The sequence below is a fragment of the Thrips palmi genome, unplaced genomic scaffold (assembly GCF_012932325.1).
Source record: "Thrips palmi isolate BJ-2018 unplaced genomic scaffold, TpBJ-2018v1 HiC_scaffold_19, whole genome shotgun sequence".
Taxonomy (NCBI): Eukaryota; Metazoa; Arthropoda; class Insecta; order Thysanoptera; family Thripidae; genus Thrips; species Thrips palmi.
In genome coordinates this window covers 3,517,876-3,534,334 of record NW_023144628.1, presented here as the reverse complement: position 1 = coordinate 3,534,334, position 16,459 = coordinate 3,517,876, and the positions used below count along the sequence as shown (strand labels likewise).

The following is a 16,459-nucleotide window of genomic DNA, read 5'->3' as shown; positions in this document are numbered from 1 at the left end:
ATCACGCTCGCTGCCTCTCCTCGGCGACCCCATTGAGGCCGTTCCAATATTCTTTCTGCCTTCTCCCTCTGCCTGAGCGTCGCTCTCTCTCTCTCTCTCTCTCTCTATTAGGCGTCGCCGCGCCGGCGATTCCGTTTTCGTTTTCGCGTTTTCGATTTCGCGTTTTCGTTTTCGCGTTTTCGTTTTCGCGTTTTCGTTTGTTTTTGCTGACTTGGAAAGGGTGCAGGGACGCGCCAGTATAACTTTGTCGCCCCCAGATGGGGCTGTTTTGGCGCTGCATGACGGACGCCGCGTCACGGACGTGATCTCCAAATCGAAAAAATAAACGCAAACAGGAAAAGGGTCCCCGGCTTATTGGAGGAAAGAAATAAATCGCTGCCCCGCCCCGTGCTGCCCCGCCACGCCCCGCCACGCCCCGCCACGCCCCGAACAAATTGTGTCGTGTCCACGGACCTGACGCTCGGCGCCTAGCGGCGCCTAGCGGCGCCAAGGCTGCCGGGGCGAGGCAGGGAGGCAGAGAAAGCCTCCCCCGAATATCGTCTTTTCTTTTCCCCTTGACGTTGTACTGTTGCGCGATAAGAAAGAAAGGCACAACTTTAAAAAGCGAGTGGAAGGGGGCGTTCGGCACACTGCCGGCAAACGCGGCGCGTCCAGGGGGGCGGTGCTTCGTCGCTCCGTCTCTCTCGCGCTCCTCCGGGACGCCCCATGAGAGCGAGGGAGACAGAGCGACGCAACCAGTGGCGGCCCATCGGTCGGCCCGTACAATTGGGGGAATTGAATCTGTCGCGCGGACTGCCAGGCTGCCAGGCACTGTCAGGACAAGTTGAAACTTTCAAGTAGTCTCGCGGCCCCGGGGAGGTGGGGACCGTGCGGACGGAGAGGGCAGGCTACAGGCTTGCTACAGGCTTGCTACAGGCTTGCTACAGGCTTGCTACAGGCTTGCTACAGGCTCAGGCTCCTCCGCGCCGAGACAATGGCCTGCCGGCGGTCGTGCGGGGGCTGTGGGGGAAGGCAGGGTGACATCATTCCGAAAAGATAAGAGAAAAATGGGAAGTCGGCGAGCTCCTCTCGGGGCCACGCACGGCACGCACGGCACGCACGGCGCAGGCCGCGCAGGGCACCGTGACAAAGGGTTGGCCTTGGACCGCGCCGAGCCGCGCCACGGTCACGGCGCACAATGGAGGTGTGGGGGTTGCGCCGCGCCGTGCCGCGCCGTGCCGCGCCGTGCCCTACGTTATGGTGGGCAAACCTCATCCTCGCGCTCCCTTATCCCCGGCTCCTGCCCGCCCCCCGCCCGCCCCCTGCCCGCCCCCGGCCCCGGGACGCAGCCAAGCGAGCGGGCCGGAGCGGCGGAAGCAGGCAGGCGGGCCTGGGCGGGCCGGGCCTCGGCCGGACTAGCCGGACCAGCCTCCAGCCCATGGGCTGCGCCATGGCTGCGCGCTGCGGGCTCAGCCCCTGTAAGCCCCGTGCTCTGGAAGAATAACATTGGGGCGCCGTTCTGCTGCCGCCGGCGGTTCTTCGCCTCACAGGCGTGTTCTGCGCCCTTTTAATATATTCCCTTTCCGCCTTAATTGATATTGTGGCTCGCAGCGCCACCTTAGCGCCCGACTCCCAACCAGGTAGCCTTGCCTCCGCTGCCTCCGCTGCCTCCGCTGCCTCCGCTGCCTCCGCCCACTACCAACAAAATATGCAGAGAAGTGGGCTGGGAAACTGGTGAACACGTCGGAATCCTACCGCCGCTCGTCAATACGTGGATTCTTTTTTGATTGTTTGTTTTTCAGTTCTATCTTTTTTGTGCCCCTTCCTCCGCCTTCTGCGGGGCTGGTACTTTCCCGGTGCGTCACGCGGTGAATGTTTAATGGTGCTCTAACCAGCGCCGGCCTGCAGCCCGCTTGGCAGCCTGCTGCTTCGCGCTTCGCCCGGGCCGTGGCGCCGTGACGTCGTGACGCCGTGACGTTTTGACGGCCAGGTCCCCAGGTGGCCGAGCCTGCCGTCCGCCGGGCCGGGGCCGATGCCCTGTCTCTCTCGCACCCTGCGGGATCCCTACGGGACACCCTATGAGTACGACAGAGACAGAGCGACCAAGTGGCTTCGCAGGGCGGGGCCGCTGCCACGGCCGCTGCGCTGCGACGCTGCGAGGCACCGGGGGACGCTCGGCCGCCGGGGGACGAACAACCCCGAGGCCTCGCCACTCGCCCCGCCAGGCAGAGGCAGCAACCCTCTCTAGGTGATTACCGCCACCCCGACACGCGCTGCGCCGCGCTTGGCCACGGAGGCCGTCCCCCTCTCCCTGCGCGCCGGGGTGGCCGAGCGAGGCTCCGATTCGGGCCCGGTGCGCGGGGTGCGCGCGGTGCGCTTTTGCCCCCATCGAGGCTTCGCATTGCTTCGCATTGGACGGCATTGGGCGGCGCGTTTTGTGGCGTCCAACAGCGCGCCGTGTTCGCCCCCAATTGGAGGCAATGACAGGCGCGCGCGCGCACACATTCACAGACACACACACACTTGCACATACCTGCACACGCATGACGCGAGGCCGCATGGACTACAGTCTGTCTCAGGTCGGAACGAGCCTGGAGACGGTCGCGTTGTTGCAGCGGTAGTGCGGCTACCTGCTATTGAGGGTGGCAGCGGCCTGTGCCGGACCCCCGCTGCGAAGGGTCTGTCCCTTTTCATTTCAGAGGTGTTGCTGCAGTTGCTGAGGAGGCAAGTGAACCTCGCCAGGCTCGTTCCGACCTGAGACAGACTATAGTCCCATCGCACGTGTACAGTGTGGGCGCCAGGCTGACTCGCTGCCTCGCCCGCAAGGGTCAAGGCTATGTCGCAGTGCCGTGGCAATGCTGAGGGAGTCCGTGCGCAATTATTTTCAATCTTTACGGCATTCTCGGTGGCGAGGTTGCGAGGCTTCGAGGCTGTCCGCCCGTCGGTCGGTGGCGCAACACTGCCCACCGCTCTAGAATTGTGTTTGAAGCTTGTTGCATGGCGGCGCGAGGCGTCCACTGAGCGCGCTCTTCTCCTCTGTTGCAGACGGCAAGGCGCTGGCGGCGTCGCGGGACTGCAAGTACATCGAGACGTCGTCCGGCATCCAGCACAACGTGGACGAGCTGCTGGTGGGCGTGCTCAAGCAGATCCGGCTGCGGGCGACGCGCGAGCGCAAGCGGCAGCGGCGCGGCTCCACGGCCAGCCGCCTGCACGGCTCCAGGACGTCGCTGTCGCTCAACATCGCGCGCGAGATCCTGCACAAGATCTGCCTCAACGACTCCAAGTCCAAGTCCTGCGAGAACCTCCACGTGCTTTGAGAATCACCGTCCGCCCTCGGCGCGGCCCTCGGCGACCTGCAGGACGTCCCCGAAGACGCCTCCGTCGAGGTGTTCGTCTGACTGCGGCCCCGGGCCGGGGGCCTGGGGGGCGTGGAACCGTCGACGGCGACCTGGGTGTAGAGTGTAGGTCCCACGGCGAGCCCGCGCCTCCGCGTCCTCGCACGCACGCCCTCGGCCCGGCGCCGCCCGCCCCACCCACGGCCCCGCCCATGGCCCGGCCCACGGCCCGCCCGCGGCCCTGCCTGGCGACATAGCCGCCTCGGGTTGAGCGTCTCCTTTCGGCCTTTCGGGCCCCTCGCCCTTGTACTCCGAACTGAAACCTGTCGAACCCGCCGCCAGCCATGCTGCCAGCGGTGAGTCTCCTCGACAGCAAGAGGCGCAAGCGGGACCCGACAGGGCTCGTCTTACACTTTCAACAACCAACAGGCAGACAACCCTGACTCGAAACGGCAAGTGGTTTACAGTGCCTCTCTGCTGTAGTTCGCCGGAAGCGCTATTGCCCAAAAAATAAATCTAGAAATAGCCTTGTTGACAGGATAGAAATAATTGGTTGAAGCGCCGCGAGTCGAGCCTAAAGAATCACGACCCAACGGTCCATCCGAGTGGCACGTTTTCGGTCTTTTAGAGAAAGAAGCGCTGGACCTGCTTGGCGGTCCTCTCTTGGCACTACGCATGGTCTTTTTTAGATATTTCTTTTGTGTGCCGTAGCAGTGGTTCATTATTGGGCTTGGGTAGGTCTGACTATCCATTCGATTTCACTCTTCTCTCAGTATATTGAATATCGAGAAACCGGAGGAGAAACACGAGTTTCGTGCCATCCATCTCGAATAACTCCATTGGCATTTTGTTGTTGTAAATATTTGAGTATCGTGGAAGTGAACTCCTTGCCTAGAAAAAAGGGACGTGCCTTGTGTGGAGTTTTACTGTTTAGTTTTTGTGTATAGTTGATGATGTGCTTCTGAAGGGGTCCATTTCCACGCATGGGCCGTTAGGGTGTCTGTCTTTAGCTTAAGTTAGAATTAAGACTCTCGTCAAACGACACGGTGATACGAAGCAGTAGTGGCTGACCTACGAGTGTTGTAGTCTCTTCATAGAGTCTTCATATACCTGGTTAGTGGGGGTGTTTATCTACAAACATGAGTGTTACGTACGACTTTTGTATGCATATCGCTGCGGGCGACTGCGTCGGGTCACAGCTTTTTCGAGTGCATACCCCTTCGCTCTGAAGTATGTCGCGTCGATCGGCTTGTTGATGGGGTTTGGCTCGCACACTGTGTGACTTGTTCGCAACCATCTTTGTCGCGGTCTTCCCCTTCATGTATACTGCTCTAGCAGTGCAGAGCACTCCCTGCAGGGAATGACCTTCGGGGTCATCCTCCCTTCTGCGAGGCTAGTGTCTTTGGCTTGTATCGCAGCCAAATCTCTTCCCTGTGCTTCTCTATCGGACTGATATTTATTTTCTAATGGACGTACCTTTTGTGTGTTTTACTGACTGTCGGAGCTTCTCGGGGCGGTACGCTGTGCGCCGCCGTTGGTTTCATTGGCCTATTCTGTAGCGTTGTAAGAACTGATTCAACTCTCTTTGTACATACATTTAGTATTACGCCGTTACGGTCGATCGACCTAACTATACGTAAATAACGTGACGTAATGTCTGTGAGCATCTATCTTGCTTTGTGTGTGCTTTCTGTGATGTTTGTAGATGTTGTTTTTGAAGGGTGACCGGCACAACATCCTAGGCCCCTCCCGCCAAAATAAATCATGTTTTATTTTTACCCGGGAGAACGGATCGTAACGGTCGGTCACGTTCTCCTTGGGTCTAATTAAAAAATAACTTCTTGCATAGTAAAATAAACGGTGAAAATGATTTAAAACTTGTACGTAGACATAAGATTGAAAAGAAGAAAAAAATTAGAATTCATTTTCCTGCGTGCGCTGCGGCGTGCTCCTTTTTGCAAAGTGGCAGGTTGGCCGGACGATCTGGTTCCTCCTGGTGACGTTTGACGTGAAGTGGCGGACTTGGCTTGTGGTCTTTCGGGTCACCCTCGTCACCCTTCGGGTCCCCTCCCCCTCCCCCTGCCGGGCTACCGGACACTCTGACTCTGGAGGCCGGGGTGCCGGTTGGAGAGAGCCCCGCGGAGCTCCGCCTTCTCCGTGTCTCGCCGCGCTCGGTTCAGTCTAGCATAGTGTATTTTTCTACTTGAAACAATTTCTATACTTTTAGGATTACTCTCTGTATCGACCTCCTCGTCTAGGGCCGCTGCGGCTCGAGTGGGTTGAACTTAGGCGTGGGCGCATGGTGGGCGCGATGCACGTGCGATGGCCATTTTCGTTCCTTCGAAAAATAATATATGCTGGCCGTATGGATGCTGCTGCTGGTCAGTGCCACACATGCGGATTCGAGTTTTTGTTCTGTAGATTTGCCAGCAGTACTCTCTTACTTTCTTAATTCAAAGAGGAAGGGTCAGGCTCCGAGGTCAAATTCGCTGGTCGAGCTGACGCTGATCTCTGACCCTGAGAGATGTGATGAAAAAAATGTGCAAAGGAATTTTCCAAAAGAGAGTTTCTAGGTCATCAATGTTCCACCTCTTTTGTATCTTTTTTTTAAGTCTCTTCTGTCTGTCTTATGTACAGGTATGATAAATAATAAATAATTTATGTGTACTTATACGTGTAGAGAGTCGCATTCATAGTGCTAACGTGAATTGCCCCCGAAAAAAATCTGCTATACTATTTTAACAGTGATACAAATCGAACTCTTCTATATTTATTGTACTTAGAAACTGAATAAAATGCTCTAAAACATAAAGTGCTCTGAGTTGCTGTGTCTTGTGATTTCCTCAGTTCCAACCATATGTTCATGAGTTTATGACTCAAGGCCAACCCAGATATACTGAAGAACCCGGAGCACAATACTCACTGAAATGGAGAGGGGCTGGTCGGACCACCGAAAATGTAAAATGAGTAACATGACAAGTATTTGCAAAACAAAACAAAAATGACCTGAGGGAAGGCCACAGAGGAGTCGATCCCCCCCTCCCCTCTTTCCCATGTCCTCTCTTCTACCTGAAAGGATTTTTTCATGAGGCAAAACGTCAACTGTGGAATTGCGTGACTGCTGAAAATAGTCGTAAATCAAAGCTGCAGAATTGAGACTTAATTAACTTAAAATTTGTGTTCTTTCCCGTTGTCAGGTTGGCAGCAGCCTGTTTTCTTGTTTTCTTTTTACTTCACTCCCCCTCCCCTTCCCCCTTGCCCTGTCATCATGTGATGTGACGTCGTAAACCTACCGCTGCTTGTGTCCGCTAAATCGTCAGTGCCCAGCCGCTTTAACCTTTGTTTTTCTGTGGAGTTTCTACTTTATTTAACGCGTTTCCGCCCCAAATCGTTCCAATTTTCTCCAGCCGTTATGCAGCCTGCTCGCGTAAGGATATAGATGTATTAGTCTCGTCATTGTGTACATTATTGCCCAGGATTGAAGGTTAGGATTCGGTCTTAGCGGTTCTGCAGGTGTTACATTAGCATGGTTAAAGGGATTATACAAACTTAAACTGCTCCTGAAAGTAACTCTCATTGAATTTGTTCTTAATTTTGGTGATAGTTTATTTCTAACCATTTTCTTGGGCTGATTCAACTTCGGGCAGGAATATTCAATATCCACCAGGAGACTAGCCTGTTTCCAGTTTTATTTATTTCATTGTTGTTTCTTTCATTGCAGGATACGGATCTGTCCATCTTTGGAGTAGTTCTCTACTATTCTTTGTTAATCATTGTAAGTCCCGTGGTTACATTCTTCTCATCCAAATATGTCTTTGAGGGTAAGTTTTTTCATTAATAACGTCTTTTCTGTGCAGTTTGTAGAATTGCATGTCTTCACTTTACATTGTTGGAATATCTTAGCTGTTCAAGGTTTGTGCTTCATTCTTGAGAGTTTTTTTCAATATTTGTTTAATTTTTCAGATATACTAAGCCTTGCAAGTACCACGGCTAACATTAGTGCTGCTCTGTGTGCAGTAGTAATGCTTCACGTTGCTCTGGGAATGTACATTTTCAAGGCGTATTCTAAACCAACTGAAGTGCCTGACAAACCTGCCAAGCAAGATTAAATAGTTTTTGTGTAAGATACCAACTTTAACTACCAGTCTAGTTTTAAAACTATAGTTACTGTGGGTTTAAAAATTGATTAGTGTACCTGTTCTGTTCCTCTTAGCTTTTAGGTTTGTATGAACAATAAGATGGCTGTAAACAATGAATTTCCTGAGTTTGTTAAAGGCCAAAAACTATTTATTACACTGAAAGACAACCGAAGTCTTGAAGGGACATTCAGCCGTTCAAATTCAGTCAGGAAGGCAATAATACTTACAAACGTATCATTCATTCCACATCATGGAACACCATTTGAGCAACTTGAATTCAAACATGCAGAAATTTTACAAAGTAAGTTGTGGTTTATGTTATGCTGGAGAGCACTCTTATTTCTCCCAGAGACTTAACATTTCTCCCTCTGTTAGTTGCCAGCCTGGAGGAGGAAAATCATATGATAAATACAGCAGATCAAGCAGTTGCACCAAGCAGCCCTATAACAAAGCAAGACGGGGTTTTGTACGAGAAAGTTAAAGAAACTGTCAAAGACTTAGTGTTTGTAAATCAAATTGATGGAGCATTCTCTGAAATGGTGTGTAACTGACTTGTTCCTACATGTGCAATGTTTTAAAATTTGTTGGTTTGTGGTGTTTCTTGTGTTTGCTATTATTGAACCACTTTTTTGTTGCAGGTGAGAACCATTGAAAGAGTTGACTGCGTTGCTGTGACAGGAGAGGGATCAAATCAAGGCCGTTTTGGACATATAACAGTTTTGGGTGTTGCCACTAACAGCACAGTCTTTTTAGTAGACATTGTGAATCTGGGGTCAACTGTTTTCAAGGCAGCTGGCTCTTTTCTTAAGAAAACTCTTGAATCCAACAGAATCTTGAAAGTCGTGCACAATTGTAGCTTGCTTTCTGACTGTTTAAAACACAAGTATTCCATAAATCTAAGAAATGTTTTTGACACTCATGTTAGTATTTGTGCATTTGATTCTTTTAAACCTTTCTAACGAGTTTGGACATTTAATGATTTTTCTTATCTTATCCTTAGGCATGCCATTTTATTGTAGTTAAAAATAGTTCTGGTCACCCTCCATCATCTGCCAATTTTGAGGACCTCGTTTCTATTTATTTAAACTTACCTAAAGCTGTTTGTGAAACTCAGGTGAGTGTGAGAGCTTATGTGTTCTTTTGTTGTTGTTTTTTTAAGACTATTATTTTTTTCAAGAGTCATCCCTGTGATAGGCAATTCATTATAGTTTTCACTAAGCCAATGTTACTGATGTGGAAATTTTTGATCTTAGGTTGCTGATTTGGATCGTTGGCGCCGACGACCTCTTGAAGAAGGCCTGGCAGAAGCTGCTGCTTGGAAAGTTGCCTTACTTCGAAAGCTGAAGCCACGTCTGGATGATGCCTTATATGGTCCTTTTGACTCATTATGCAAGACATATTTAAACACAGTGAGGAGCCTTGATGATGACTTACAAGTACGCATTGCTCTGGTATGTGTTGTTCTCATATATTTTCTTCTTAAGTTTGTTTTATAGTGGTTAAATAGAGTTTTCATTGGGCACTGTCTGTTCTAGACTCGACAAGATAAATTTCCACAAGAAATGCAGTCATTGAATGGCACATTATGAGTTCTGTTCAAAATTTACTTGCTCCACCTCCATCATTTTGTTTTCCTTTCCCTTGAACCAGATAAAAGTGATTATCTAATTATATTTTAAATTCCTTCTCCCATGAAATAGAGGTTTTAAACATTCCACAATCATGTAAAACAAGATTATTGTAATAAATTGAACAGCTCAGTGCTTGCATTTTATTTGTTAGTTCTTGATTCTTAAAGCTGTCCTTGCACTTCCAGACCATCGTCTATTGGTCTGTTAGGGAGTAGGGTTAAATGAAGCTTCAGTATACTATAAAGTCAGAGTCAACATAAATTTTAATGGACTTGCAATCATAATTGTTGTACAAGGGGACTTTGAAAGAACCAGGTGCTTTATTGCTGTGTGTGATCTATTGAACAATACTATCTTCTGACGGTTGTCATTGCAGTATTTTGTTTTCTTATCCTTATGCCTGGTAATGAACAGCATAGTAAAGCAGCATGAAAATACTGCAGATATGAAGCTTGATATCTAGGGAGGTGAGAAATGGCTGTAGCCATGATTTAGCTGTGCGTTACATTTACAAATGGTTCCATAATGCCTATTACACCTGACACTTTTTTCTCTCTGGTTTGCTTTAACTCAATTAACATTCTAAACAATCAAGCAGAAAGGAAACATTACACAACAAAAGCATTTAGTTTAGCATGAATAATATATTGTTTTTATCAAATTATTTTCCCACTGAATTAGAGACCCTGCGTCATAGAGGAACCTGCGTACTCGGATGGGACAGACAGCAGCAGCAGACTTTATAAATAGATCATTAGTTGAACTGAGATATGCTCCAGAGAAAAAGACAGCATTATTGAATAGAAAAATGGTGCGAACATTGAAGCTTTGAGTTTTCTGCAGTCTTTAGAATGGATATCCCCCCTCCCTCTTGGTTGAAAGATTAACTTAAAAATAACAACAAAAACCTTTCAAGATGAAGTTAGGAATAGATGCAATTTTCCACATAAATTATTAAGCAGTTCACCATTTTCTGATGAGGTGCTTAAATATTACAGCTAGACCTTCCAGGTCACTTAGTGTGTCCAGTGTTGCTGGACAGGACCACTCACAGGAAAAAAAATATTTGTACTGTTCAAACACAACCATAGTAAGTGCTTAAAATTGCAAAAAGCAAATGGCTAAAAATATCACATAGCTTTATCTTAGAGAAGCTAACAATAAAAATAGCATATTTACAACTTTCTCTGAAGCTGCTGTGAGAGATTTAGAAGCTGCACATCAGAAGAGAAAGACCTAAATGTTTGTAGGCCTTGTACAATAAAATACATACAAATACACAATAAGGCCAAACAGTTACACACAGCAATGTTGGGGTAATCAAACACTACAAACTGATGGTGACTTCGAGAGCACATCAAAAATAAAAGATAATGCTTTAATTGGAAAGACCAAACAACTTTCAGTTAAAACCTTTCATTGCAGATAGCAACTATATGAACAAACTAAGAAACAGTATTAACAAATTTCTTAACAAGATTTTAAAAGACTAAGACATTGCATGCAACAAAAACAAAACAATAATGTGTAGATACCAGTGGTGCCAAAACACATGGCTTACACAGCCTCCATTTGCACAGGCCTTGTTTTTACAAAAGAAATTGTGTTTAAACATCATGTCTTGATGGTTAAAATTTGCATACTCCCTAGAACGGGGCACTAAAAGCAAATATGTCACACAATATTCTTTTCTGAAAAGATCTCATAAACGACGTCAAGCATCAAAGAGACAGTAACAATTGGAACCTTAAGGCATTAAGATGTACGGCAGGTGAGCAATTAATAGTAATATTTGGAGGATGAAACAAACAGTCATTGTTGAGAATCTGAGTGAAGTGAACCAATGTAATGAAATTAATGGAAGACTGTTAGGTCATTGAGATTCAAGCTAAAATTTAAACTTTGCAAAGTTCTACTGGAACATAACAATGATATGAAACATTATTTAACTCATGCAAAGATGTTATAATGAATATGAGAAATGGGTTGTGACACAAAATTTGATAAACCCATACATTTAAAAGAAAATTAAAATTATTTGAAACTCTTTTACAAACAGCAGCATGTTCCCATCATAGCACAAGGAAAAATATTTAAGTTTAGGGCCTATGAAAGAAGAAACTATACTTGGCTGGACGGCAGAATAAATGCTGCTCTTCCTAAAGACTGTCTTTGCGTATAAACACTGAGTGATAGGAAGAAATAGAAGAGATTCAGTAGTCAAAGTCTTAAATCTTGAAGAAGAGCTAAAATCGTCGCTTATCATTGTAAATGGACCAGGAATCTGAGCAACAACCAAATACACCACAACTAATATATTTGTTTTGGAAACCATCTCTAAAATGGGCATGTCAAACCAAAGATTTAATAAAGAAAGGAACATAATATAGCTCTTAAGTTTGAAAGCACATACAATTAATATGTAAGAGATCTCATCATATGTAATACTTTGAGGATGATAGAAAGAAACACATGTTTAGTAAATAAGGGAAAATATTAGTCCTAAGACTCACCTGAGTCATAGAAAAGATTGGTAGGTGTGAGCACTTAGTATGAGTATGAAGAAAAATATCATACATTGAAACACACAAGATTCGTCTGGCTTTAAACAAGCTCATCAAAATACATGAACAGATGAAGGCATTGAAAAAATTCTTCAATCTGCTCTTAATACAGTTTCACAAGATCCTTTTTTTTTTTTTTTTTTTTTTTTTTTGTGTGTGTGTGTATATATTTTAGTACATCTTACAATATGCAAGACTCACAGGAAACATGAGTGCATGTCAGGGAATATGACTAAGGAACAAAATAAAGTTAGAGACATGGTAACTACAAAGATGAATAAATCATTAATTGGGCTTTTCAATAATTAAGTTGCAACTTCTTAGGAACGGTCAATACTTCCCTGGGGAGAAGACTCATCTTCTACTTCTTCAATAACAAAATCAGCCTCAGCTCGCTGTCGTTCCAACAACAATTCCTGACGTTTCTAAACACAGAACAAAACCAAAAATGTTAAGAGTATCTATCTAATAAAATTACCAGCCATCAAATGAAAATACTGTTCAAAGTTCTTATATTCTTACCTCTTCAGTTAACTTAACAATTCTGCCTTCTATCCTTGGACAAAGCTCACAGCTCTCTTGTTCCAGATCCTCTAAGGAAGCTCTTCGTACAAGATGACTGCGAGGGGACCTTCTATCTGGATGGACATGTAAGGGACCATGACACATGCCATGGGTAGAATGAGAGGAGTGGTTTGTGTGTCCATGTTCTCCAATTGTACTTGATCGCCGTAATGGTGTTGGACCATCTAAATCACCATCTAGCGTTTTTACCAAACTATGTCTGCAAAAGGGGAAGGGGGACAAAAAAAAGTTTAACATAAGAATAGATTTGGGTATTTACACAATGTCAGATTAGAAATTACGGCGCACCTTCGGGAAAGTGTCACAAGACTCTGCCGATGTTTAGAGTGTCGATTAGTTTTCCCCAGGCGCATATTAATGGCTTGAAAATGATTCTGGATAGCCAGACCAAGCTCTGGGCACTCCTCCTCATCCATCTAAAGATTTTATTAAAAAATTTGAATTTAGAAATAAAAGTTTAATTTTGTGTGAAAGTAATCAGCATAAAAATGTTTAAATATACAGTAAACTCACAATTGCTTTGGCATCTTTCAGCATAGTGTATCCATCACTACCACCATGCAAGTACATTTTTGTAGCAAGAGCGTAGGTTTGGGTTGGTTGCAGGTATTCATCACCTATCCTCACAAGCTCAGGATCCACCTATAAATTAAATCAAAGAAACACAACAGGGACTCAGTAAAATTATGTAAGTACTAGGCATCACATAAAATGAAAAGTAATGATCTATTTGATTAAAATCATTACAAAAATTACCAAATAAAGAAACAGTGAAACTTACCCGGCTACCAGGGGGTTTGGATGGGTCAAAGGCAAAAGATACACCAGCAACTTGAGGAAATCGGCCCTCTAGTTTTGGATAAGCCGATACAGAGTTTTCTAGAGCATCTAATAAAACTTGTCCTGAAAGGCAATTATTAAATGAGCTCAAGATGAATTTTAAGTAAACCTTAAGCTATTTTCATAATTATTACGGTCAAAACTTGCCTGTTACTTCCAAAACAACAAGGGGGTCTCTCATAGGGACAATACTTGTAAGAGTTCCAAGAGTGAATGCGCCAGGTTCATGTATCATATCAGAACGCAACGTTCCTGAGTTTATGATAACCAAGTCAGCTCCAGTGGCCGCAAGAACCACATCACATACCCAATTGCCCAGATTAGTTTCCCGGGTGCGAACGCTGGAAAAGCGTCCATCTAATTCCACTGAAAAGTTGCCTAATACCTCCTCCATTTTCCCCTCAATTTGACCTGAAGAATAAGACAGCAAAATGAACAAATTGGCCATGTTGAAATAGTGAAAAAGTGTATCTTTCTTATTTGTTCTCACTCACTTATGAATTTCTCCAGCCCTTCTTTCACCACAGGATCTTCCTCAAAAGCAGATGTAACATTAACTTCCTCAGTTGTAACAACCACACCACTACCTTCAAAATTTAGAGTAATCTTGGAAAATTGACGAAAATCTGTACCACTCTTGATAACATATCGTCCATTGACCTGTGAACAAATGTAAAAAGGTCGCCATCAATAAATTATAAAATGCCTCGTAAATTACTGTTCAGCTTAAAATCAGTACCTGAAGAATTTCATAAACATGGTCATGACCGCCAAGAATGAGGTCTATCTCATCCACATTTTCAGCCAACTTCTTGTCATTTGGTGTGCGCATGTGAGTTAAAGCAATGACATAGTCACATCCCTGAATAAATAAGAGTATGGATATTGAACTTGGTTAAAAGGTATATATATTTATATCATTAGACACAGAATTTAACTTGATATCAAACAGCACACCTCTTGCTTTAACTGCGATCCTAGTCTTCTACCTGCTTCCACAAAGTCAATGAATGTGATTTCTTCAATGTTGATAGTAGCAATAGTATCTAACCATTCATGCTCCACCAAGCCAATCTGTAAACCATCACAGAAAAAATAAAGCCATAGCCTACTTTATTGCTTTTAGAATTTTTAAGAAATAGTAACCAAAAAAAGTACAAACCAGACCAATACGCTTGTTATTCCAGTCAATGACATGAGTAATTTTACCGTCTCCAAGCGGTCTACCTGTTTCATTGTCAATGACATTGGACATCAACCAGGGAAACTTAGTCCTTGCCACCCACTGAGAAAGGACATCCAGTCCAAAATCTGTCAGATCAAATTACAATGTTATTATGGCAAGGATTGAAGAATTTATTTTACAAGGGATATTTAAAAGAAACTCACCAAATTCGTGATTACCAAATACAGAGCAGAGGACACCACATTCATTCAGCACATCAATCATTTGCTCTCCTTTTGTGTAAGTACTCACTGAAATGATGAATAATATAAGAAATGTGAATGTTCAATAGAAAAGAACAAATCATTGATTCCCATAACATCTACTTACACATACTGGGAGAGAAACAATCTCCACTGAACAATACAAGAGGTTGCAAATGCGAGAAAGATTTGACAGCTGTGCAAAATCTAGCCGCTCCTCCAACAGGCTCCTGTTGCCTTGATTCCACATTGTAAACATCATTGAAATGTATAAGAGTTAGAGCTTGGTTTGGAACACCCATTGTATTAGAAAGCTGGCTAAGAGTGCGTCTGCCAGCTTGCCTTACTTCCAGAGAGGCCTGTAAAATTAACAGATAAAATATAAGCAGGACTTTGGCTAATAACATCACTTGTTGACAAATATCTTTGTAAAATATAGTCAGGCAAACCAAGCTAAGCTTCAACAGCTCTTGCAAAGAAGCGAGCAAAATTTTCTGCACTTTCACGGCTTATTAGGAGCAGATTTCAGTTAACTTAAACTAAGGACCATAAAACAAAATCATAAATAGTCAATTTAAATGGAAAACACATTAAAGGCATATAAATTATTTATAGTTATGCGTAGTTTGTATTTGTGCTCGCTAACAGAGCTAAAGCCATAGTGTGCAAATTAAACACATCATACTAGCAAAGGGCATTCTTTCTACTAAGCACGAGAATCAGGATTGTTGCCCAAAAAGTAGTAGCAAACAAAAATTCATCAAAAATAAAAGAATGGCTGAGTGCAGACAAAACAATATAAAAATCGTTTTAACCTGTTTCAGCCACCCAACAACATTTTTCACACCAGATGTAACTTCCTCTGGTACATCAAATGTAGGTGTTGACGATTCTACCAAATCAGTCCACTTTGATCGGATAGCAGCTTGTGCAGTGAAACTGGCCATTTTTGTAGGGCCTTAAAAAAGGAGTCTCAATCGGAAAGAACGATGTCCACCTTCACCACACAATACAAGACGGTATTAGGAATTAGTTCCAACCATTTCATTTTCACGTAACAAGATTAAAGACACTCATCAGCAGAACTAAGTTGTTGAAAGAACAATGAGACCGAATTATGCAGTTCATTACCCAATCCCATTTGTATTTTGTCTTTTTCAAGGACTATTCACAACCAGGCATAGTATCATTGAAAGAAGACTGAAAAGTTCTGGTGAGCCTAAAAACATTAGTTGGTTGTAGAGGTTATAAAAATTAGCTGTGACAGCGCAACCTAACACTGTGCAAGGTCTCACTCGCGGAGCCATTAATTATTTGTCAGTCAAAAAACGGAAACCCCTTCTCGAATAGATGTTAGGATAGTTTACCCTGATTGAAAGACGCACTTGACGGATCACACTTTTCTCGTTTGATAGCTTGCCTTTTAAGAATTGACGTCCGTTCACTCTTGACCTCAGAGGAAGCGGGCCACCACCGAGTGAAACGCAACAATGGAGCCAGGCGAGACTCGTTTACTTTCTTTGATTATTGATATAACAATACGCATGATGACCGTCAGGGCAACTCAATGATCAGTAGCAGACAGCAGTGCAGCAGACAGCTTACCTTGACACCGTTTGCGCCCCTCCCCCTTCTTAGCACACTCCCCGACCGACGCAAAGTCTTACAAACTGCATCATATCTTCAACGAAAGGCCGAATAAAATAAAAGAAAATCGTAAGTAGAATTAAGTTACGAAATCAGCATTCGAGGAGCCATACCCATCGCAAAAAAAGGGCAAACCTATCGGTTGTGAAGCAACGGCTGTGACGTCATTCGCGTCGATGAAAGGCCAGGGGCGCCAAACTTGAACTGATTTGAGCAGTTGGAGGCGGTCCAAAGTTCACCAAATGGTGCCCCATCCCGCAGTTGTGTTATATTACGTGTGTAGAAGGATGGGGCATAGGATATTTTTGACA

At 44.9% G+C, this 16,459-nt stretch overlaps 4 protein-coding genes across 9 annotated transcripts in view; 3 read left to right on the top strand and 1 right to left on the bottom strand.

The window, feature by feature from the left end:
* LOC117646236 overlaps nt 1-3,432 on the top strand; it is a 46,953-nt gene extending 43,521 nt beyond the window's left edge. The window contains exon 8 of the mRNA XM_034387069.1: nt 3,025-3,432. Within this exon, the coding sequence (XP_034242960.1) occupies nt 3,025-3,296 (272 nt within the window). The 3' untranslated portion in view covers nt 3,297-3,432. The remainder of the gene's footprint in view (nt 1-3,024) is intronic.
* Nucleotides 3,433-4,967: 1,535 nt separating this feature from the next.
* Nucleotides 4,968-7,668, top strand: LOC117646235 (vacuolar ATPase assembly integral membrane protein VMA21 homolog). Its single transcript, XM_034387068.1, has 5 exons — nt 4,968-4,973; nt 6,763-6,798; nt 7,036-7,135; nt 7,278-7,434; nt 7,528-7,668. The coding sequence occupies exons 1-4, from the start codon at nt 4,968-4,970 to the stop codon at nt 7,421-7,423; spliced, it is 288 nt and encodes a 95-aa protein (XP_034242959.1). The 3' UTR covers nt 7,424-7,434; nt 7,528-7,668.
* On the top strand, nt 7,528-9,227 carry LOC117646489 (piRNA biogenesis protein EXD1-like). Its single transcript, XM_034387479.1, has 6 exons — nt 7,528-7,754; nt 7,829-7,992; nt 8,092-8,373; nt 8,454-8,567; nt 8,707-8,904; nt 8,989-9,227. Exons 1-6 carry the CDS (start codon nt 7,541-7,543, stop codon nt 9,040-9,042), a joined length of 1,026 nt encoding a protein of 341 aa, XP_034243370.1. The 5' UTR covers nt 7,528-7,540; the 3' UTR covers nt 9,043-9,227.
* A 94-nt stretch (nt 9,228-9,321) lies between these two features.
* Nucleotides 9,322-16,316, bottom strand: LOC117646486 (trifunctional nucleotide phosphoesterase protein YfkN). Of its 6 annotated transcripts, none has more exons than XM_034387465.1 (14): nt 16,107-16,316; nt 15,317-15,498; nt 14,629-14,860; nt 14,463-14,549; nt 14,236-14,384; nt 14,031-14,147; nt 13,813-13,935; nt 13,568-13,733; nt 13,221-13,484; nt 13,015-13,136; nt 12,747-12,875; nt 12,522-12,649; nt 12,171-12,432; nt 9,322-12,073 (listed from the first exon to the last, which is right to left on the bottom strand). In XM_034387465.1, the coding sequence occupies exons 2-14, from the start codon at nt 15,446-15,448 to the stop codon at nt 11,969-11,971; spliced, it is 2,016 nt and encodes a 671-aa protein (XP_034243356.1). In that variant the 5' UTR covers nt 15,449-15,498; nt 16,107-16,316; the 3' UTR covers nt 9,322-11,968. The 6 variants fall into 6 exon arrangements, with proteins under 6 accessions (XP_034243356.1, XP_034243358.1, XP_034243357.1 ...); XM_034387467.1 differs by lacking the exon at nt 16,107-16,316 and adding an exon at nt 15,869-16,098; XM_034387466.1 differs by lacking the exon at nt 16,107-16,316 and adding an exon at nt 15,922-16,098.
* Between the last annotated feature and the right edge of the window lie 143 nt (nt 16,317-16,459).

Coding starts and splice junctions, on each gene's coding strand:
- LOC117646235 (XM_034387068.1), top strand. Junction 6,799..7,035: donor ATTATTGCCCAGGATTGAAG/GTTAGGATTCGG, acceptor CTTTCATTGCAG/GATACGGATCTGTCCATCTT. Junction 7,136..7,277: donor ATCCAAATATGTCTTTGAGG/GTAAGTTTTTTC, acceptor TTAATTTTTCAG/ATATACTAAGCCTTGCAAGT.
- LOC117646489 (XM_034387479.1), top strand. CDS start 7,541: ATGAACAATAAGATGGCTGTAAACAATGAATTTCCTGAGTTTGTTAAA. Junction 7,993..8,091: donor ATGGAGCATTCTCTGAAATG/GTGTGTAACTGA, acceptor TTTTTGTTGCAG/GTGAGAACCATTGAAAGAGT. Junction 8,568..8,706: donor AAGCTGTTTGTGAAACTCAG/GTGAGTGTGAGA, acceptor TTTTGATCTTAG/GTTGCTGATTTGGATCGTTG.
- LOC117646486 (XM_034387465.1), bottom strand. CDS start 15,448: ATGGCCAGTTTCACTGCACAAGCTGCTATCCGATCAAAGTGGACTGAT. Junction 13,936..14,030: donor GATCGCAGTTAAAGCAAGAG/GTGTGCTGTTTG, acceptor TTATTTATTCAG/GGATGTGACTATGTCATTGC. Junction 13,734..13,812: donor ATGTTTATGAAATTCTTCAG/GTACTGATTTTA, acceptor ATTTGTTCACAG/GTCAATGGACGATATGTTAT.